Here is a 7099-nt window from a genome sequence, read left to right on the forward strand (position 1 = left end):
AAGATTCCAAATGACACGAATGGCAAAAAGCCAACTATGTGCAGTGTGACTGATACATTAGAAGTACATATGCATTTTCCAGCCCAGAAGCAGCCAACCCATTAGCAACAGTGCTTCATGTTGTCTTCTAATAAATTTGCTACAATACATGGCCTGCTCCCTAGAGGTTAGATGAAGTAAACAATTCCCTCTAGACTGGCCAGAAACACCACAAGGAATACGATTGTAGATTAAGTGCATTTGCAGGAAAACAGAACCATACAAGATAAAGAATAAAAAAATTCCTTAGGAATGTAGAGTAATAAAATTATTCTTACCGTTACAGACTTCAGGGTCATACCGTGGTAAGTGCCCATGGTATCAATTTTGAATCCCTCCGTCTCTGTATTGAAAGAAAAGGCAAAAAAAAAATATATGTTAGCCTTCCATACGAACTAGAAACAAAATCTCAGTCTAGTGATCTGCACTCTCAATCTTCAAAGGCACTAGATGCTCCTACTTAACTTCATCTTTCTCACATCATACACAAGAAAGAACAGTTGCGTAAGCAACTTACCGTAACAGCAGACATTCAAGTGTGTTCAGTGGTGCAGTCTAACTTTAGGTAACTCTGTCACAAGGGAAGGTTCTTTACACATTAAGGTCTGCAGATTTGAGACTGTCCTGGCTGAGGTGACTACAATTAGAAAATCTAACTTCCTAAATAAAATGTTTAAGGATGCAGTAACCATTGGTTCAGACGGTGGCATAGTCAACTTTTCCAGCCTAAATTTAAGACCTTACAGGATCTGAGGTAAAGGATACCATTCAGTAAATTGCTTAACAAGTAGCCTGGATGCCAAGTTGGGACCTAATGGCAGAGGAGCAGAAATAGTCAAGAGGTACACCTTCTCACAACTATTTTAAAAAGCTTTGAGAGAATTAGAGACTATTAATTTTTTTTTTTAATTTAACATTTGTTGACTGGGAAAGTCCAAATAGGACAGCGCCTATTTTCAATGGAGCCAGGGACGAAATGCTCCAGATGCATGTCTTTGGAATTGGGGGGAAGCTGGAGTACCCAGAGGAAACCTAGCTGAGTATCGAACCAGAGAACCTCTTGCTGTGAGGCGACAATGTTAACCCCTGCACCACTGTACTGGCCCATATCCTCATGTTTAGGATATAGGCTCTTCTGACACCAGACTAAAGCACTTCCACTTTGCTAAGTATAACTTCTTGGTAACTGGCCTCAGCATCTCTCATGACTAAATATATCCCATTTACCAAGCTGCTAAACCCGAGGTGGACAGGATGTGTTGTATAACATAACTCCTGTACTGCTTAAGAAGGGTGATATGCTGTGGCAACTATAAAGCTTAGCACCCCTGGCACCTGTAAAAGGTGGCAGAAAATACAGTTGTGTACACTTACCATAAATGTAAATGTAGATGTTAGAGTGTATTCACTGTTACAGTCATTACATTTGGCTAATCTGCTGGCAGGTTGCTCTCAGTCGGCCTGAACAACAAAGTCTTGGGTCCTGCATCGGTTGCTGTCTCCTCTTCCATGACGTCAGGTCGTCAAGGATATAAAACATGCAGCAGATGCCATTTTATTGAGTTTTGCATGCGCCAGATGTCAGGTGCCCCCCCAAATGGGGAGCAAAAATATATATATAAATAAACAGTAAATATAGATGCACTTTTAGAAACAAACTTTACCTTCAAATAAAAGCAAATACACCACAAAGTCTTTTGAGTATTGTGAAGGGAAAAAAATACATAGAAAGTGGGATGGCGGGTGGGTAACCTGGACTGCAACAGTGAATACCCTCGAGCATCTACATTTATGCTAAGTGTACACAAAGTACAGTTTTGTACCTACCATAAATGTAGATGTTCGAGTGTTCACCCTGCTGGTTGATAAGCAGATGCATTTAGCTTGGGCTCCATTTGACCTGAATGAATCTCCCTGCCAGGTGGGCCCCCCAAGCATAGTCTGATTTGGGTGGCAGGGGGTAGAGTGAATGACAGTCCCTTGTTTTGGTGACATCTCTCTGCCCACCAAAGAAACTCCTGCTGTAGGCAGGGAATGAGATGAATCATAGTTTCCAGACTGTGACAATGTTGACTCCATAAACTTTTAGGTACCATTGAAGTTTCCTCATGTGCAGTCTCACATATGGAATTAGTAGAATGCAGAATGCCATGAATCCCAAAGCCTGAGAAATTTGTCTTGCAGATAACTGGGTTTTTGTTGGCATTTGTTTGAAGTATGTTGTCAGTTGCCTCTGTCTGGTGTGAGGTAAGCCATCTGGGCAGTTGTATTCAAGCTTGCAGCCAGGAATGTAATTTGAGAGGGTACCAGTTGTGATTTCTTTTTGTTTATGGTGTACCCTAGGCATGCTAGAAGCCTTTTTACAAATGGCAGATGTTGAAGAAGAGTGTCCTTCTCCTCTGCTTGAATGGGACAATTATCCAGATGAGGATGAATTTGAATGCTTCTTTGTCTGCAGAATGCAATTACTGGTGCCAGGCACTTTGTAAAGACCTTGGGCGCAGTAGATAAGCAGAAGGGCAGTGCAGAGAATTGCTAATGCAAAAAACCTGCTTTGAAGTGGAGGTATCTTCTGCATGATTCTCTTATTGGGATATGCAGGTATGCCTCTTTTAAGTCTAGAGTTACTAACCAAGCATTCCTGCCTAGCATAGGTAGTAGCTGTTGTAAAGTCAGCATTTTGAATTTTGGAATGTCCAGGAATGTGTTCAAAATCGATAAGTCCAGTACTGGACGCCATGAAATGACTTTTCTGGGTACCAGGAGACGTCTTGAATAAAAAACCTTGTCATTTTTCCTTTTCTGGTACCGGTTGAATAGACCCCATATCCATGAGGGACATGACTTGTTTCTGGGCCTCTGCCCACTAGTTTTGTGGCAGATTTGGCCATCCGTTTGGAACTGGCAAAGTATGGAAATGAAATCTTTACCCCTGGGATACCATGTTTAATACCCACTTGTCCTGGGTAATTAACTGCCAATTTTGAGCATGAAGTGCTAGTTTTCACCCCAAGGGGGCAGCCAAAAGATAAGTGCTTGGTGATGGTAGAGGAAAGTCATCGAGGCGGCTTACTGTAGGGTTGTGCTTTGTTTCCTCCAGATTTGGAAGTGGAGGCACCCAATTGCTTTGACCTGTAAGAACCCTGTGATTGGTATCTGGAGCCTTTGGAGCGTCTGAATTTGTCTTGAGTGGCTCTGTTGGACACAGGAAAGGACCAATTTTTAGTAGGCCAGTGCCTACTGAACCTGGGTGGCTGCACTTGCAAGACATCTTTTATAGTTTGCACAGATTTAGCTTGGTCTTCCATTTTCTTTAAAACCTCTTCTGCCTTATTACCAAACAGAGTATCATGCTGCAAAGGAGCATCCAACAATTTAGCTTTAACATGATCAGGCAGATTTTGCTCCTTGAGCCAGGCATGCCTTCTAATCACAGATCCAGTAACGGCGGCCCTACAAGAGGCCTCCAAGGAATCAAAACCACATTGCAAAGTATGCTTTCCGACCTGTTCTGCTGAATGCAATCATTCCTGTAACTCTATTTTCCACACAATCAGAAATCAAAATCATTTTCTATTTCAGTAAGCCCATAACATGCTGTTGATATTTAAGCATATGAAACTGGTAGTTTAAAGCCCTGATTGCCAAGGTTGCAGACGTATAAACCTTCTTACCCCATCTATCCAGTGCCCTGGAATCTCTATCAGAAGGGGTAGGATTTCTGGCTGTAGAGGCCTTTACACCCTTAGGACCCTGAGAAATAGTCTCAAGATCAGCAGCAGGATTTTTGAAAAGAAATATGTGGGAGTCAGGAACCCTGTAATATCGGTCTGGCTTACTAGGAGCCGGAGGCAGGGAATCAGGAGCCATGCTTGATTCCGAGAGCACATCAACACTGTCTAAGACAGGAGGTATTGCCAAAGGCCTATGCTGAGGAAGAAAAAGAAAATCCCTAAGCCTCTTTTTTGATTCAGAGAAGTCCCGACTCTGCATACTTTATGGGATAATTTTCACTGGAAAAGTCTCTCTAAAAGAGTAATCCTCAGGAGGAGATGCAGATGGGATGGATTCCTCTGCATAAGAATCCTCATAGGGTGGAATGGAAAATTCCTGATTAGAAGAGGAATCCGAAGAAATGGAAACCTGATCTGAAGATTCATAATCAGTGCCTTGCCAAAGCCTCTTAGCAAGGGGGGGGTTTGGAAACCCCTGAGATCAAGGTAATTAAATCCTCAGCCATTTTGATAATTTGTTTTTTAGACAAAGGGGCCTGAGCACGTGGCTCATGCATCAGTTTTTTACACATAGAAGTTGTCTTTGACCTTGTTTTTGTTGCTGGCGTCCGTTTAATATAAAAATGTTGAGGCCTGAAAACACTCTCAGAAGCCGGTGCCTGCTCAGCAGCTCCAGACCCATCCAAGGGAGAGACATCCATGGGTTCAATACTCTGAGAATCTCACGGCATACCAGACTTCGAATGGGTCTCGGTAGAGGCCTGCGACTCAAAAGGAGCGGGTATCAGAGACTGCGAAAGCGCCTCACTGAGTACCGGCGAATAGGTGACTGGCTTAGGAGAAGCTCTGTCGTCGGTTTTGGACCTCGACAGTCTGTCTCTGTCTTATTCTTTGCGTTTTTTATGAACTCCGGTAGTCAGATTACTAACCGACAACATTTCAGGGTAATTAAATCTTGAACCAAAATATTTAGAAGCAAAAATATATCGACGCTTAATAGTGCGTTGGTTAAATCTAGCACAAAAGTGACAGCAAGGCATGTTGTGATCTGGGCCTAGGCAAAGAATACAGTACAAATGAAAATCCTTATGAGGTATTTGCTTCCCACAAGAAATGCAATTATTAACTTTTACTGACATCAGTAAGGAGCAAGAAAAAGTTTCCCTAACGAGGAACTTAGCTTTAGTTTGAAAAAACTGGTTCTGAAACTTGAATACGAAAATTTCAGGAGTCGGCCGACCGGCACTTGGAAACTGCTTCTGCTTTGGGCACCTCGTGGCATGAAAGACTGAATAAAATGGCGTCGGCTGCATGTTTTATACCCCTGACGACCTGACATCAAGGAAGAGGAGAAAGCAACCGACACAGGACCCAAGACTTTGTTATTCAGGCCGACTGAGGGCAACCTGCCAGCAGATTACCCAAATGTAATGACTGCAACAGTGAAACACTAAGAACATCTAGTACTGCAGAGACCAGAAAGGAACAATTATCACTAAAACACAGTTTCAAGCCTAGCCCCATCTTTTAAATGACCATGAGGAGCAACTGCAATGGAGTCCAGTTCAAGGATAAGGCATCTACCTTCTAAGATTGCCTGTGAAGTACTGTGGAAGAGAATGTTCTCAGTGGCTTGCTGGGTGAAGATGCACAAAAAAAAAAAAAAAAAATCTGTAAAACACCCATTTGCTGTTAAGTTCTAGAAAAGTGTGTGTGCAGGAACTACTTGAAGGTCGGCAGGAGTCCTGCTCAAATGGTATGCTGCAAGAGTTCTCCTGTGCAGGGATGCATGAAGCTCGTCAGGAGCAACTTGTAATTCCATAACTTGATCCCAGGCCTAGAAAGCTAACTTGCACAGATAAGTAGATTATGTACTCCTTGTTCACATATCAGATAATTATAGTGCTACCTGCAATCACTATGTCTCTGGCACCTGAACTGTCGAACAGTCTCAGCATAAATGACTGCTAACATTTCTTTTATTTTAGGCATAGCTTTCATTCATGAAAGTTCCATATGCCCTGCACCTTGAGGTCTAAGGTGTGAGCTCAAACTTCAGCTGCTGCAGCTGTCATCACAATCATGTTGCAAGCTTGTTGCATAAAGGGCATCCCCCTCACTTCTATGAATCTGCTTCAACCACCAGTGTAATTTACATCTTACCCAAGCTAACACTGATAAGTACTTTTCTTAGGGGAGCTCTGACTCTTGGCAGGTTTTCATCAGGAAAGTACAGCTGTGTAAGAACTTACCATAACAGTAGATGTCCTACTGATCATTGCTGTGGTATTCCAAACAGATTGGTAACCTTGGAAGGCCATCCACAGTGAAGCCCAAGTTTAAACCTTCCCTGGAGCATATTTCCAACTGATGACCTCAGCTCACAAGTGTAGGAGTATATTAAAAGGATGTATGTGCACACATCCTACACTTTCTCACAGACAGCAGCCTGAATAGATCTGACAGAGAAATAGTCAACCATTAGTGACACAGTAGGAGATGAGAGGGCCCCCTCAGTCCAAGGATCTACCAGACAGGGCAGGTGTAAAGGAGAAGAGTAAAAAATGGCAGAAGGGGGAAAACGGTATTGGAAGGAATACTGAAACAGTGATTAATAAGACATCTACTGTTATGGTAAGTTTTTACACAACTATACTATGTCTTCACTGAAATCACTGTTGCAGTATTCTGAAAGCTCCATCTGTATTGTTGATCCTTGTTCAGTCATTATGCATGGGTATCGGTTCCGACCTCGGAACAAAGCCAGCCATTTTCCAAGCTTGCATCACCTTCAAACTCTCGAGCTAAACTCTTACCCACAATCTCCCTCTCCCTGTTACCTCAGATTGGGTTTGCAAGTCAAAGAAGATAGAGGCTACCTCTGGTCAAATAACCTAAGAGAACCAGATTGTAAGATCCACTAGAAACCACAGGAGGGGGAAGGAGGGATGGTCGTAATGACTGAACGAGGATCAACAATACAGATGGAACGTTATGGTAAGACATAACTTCTTTATCTGATATGGTTAATCCTCTATCATTCCTTACGCATGGGACAGAGTCCCCAGCTACCTCTATTCCTGGGTGGCTCTCATGGAAGGACATTCATGAGCACCATACAACCGAAAGATGCTCTTCACCCTGGAGGCCAAATCCAATTTGTAATGACTGATGAAGGTATGAGGCGTAGCCCAAGTTGCAGCTGCACAGATGTCATGTAAAGAAGCTCTAGCATGGAGGGCAGCAGAAGTTGCCACCGACCTTTGGCAAACAAGGGTTTTTTTGTTTTGCAATTTTAAAAGCCCTTCCCTAGTCATGGAGGTGCA

General features: G+C 42.9%; 1 protein-coding gene across 1 annotated transcript in view; it reads right to left on the minus strand.

Annotated features, from left to right (window-relative positions):
- The window catches only part of CDC73 (cell division cycle 73), a 2122897-nt gene that overhangs the window by 1422135 nt on the left and 693663 nt on the right, over window positions 1-7099 (minus strand). The window contains exon 10 of the mRNA XM_044085321.1: window positions 318-382. Coding sequence (XP_043941256.1) covers window positions 318-382 — 65 coding nt within the window. The remainder of the gene's footprint in view (window positions 1-317; window positions 383-7099) is intronic.

Source organism: Protopterus annectens, chromosome 10.part0 (genome assembly GCF_019279795.1).
Source record: "Protopterus annectens isolate FY-2018-M chromosome 10.part0, PAN1.0, whole genome shotgun sequence".
Classification (NCBI taxonomy): Eukaryota; Metazoa; Chordata; order Ceratodontiformes; family Protopteridae; genus Protopterus; species Protopterus annectens.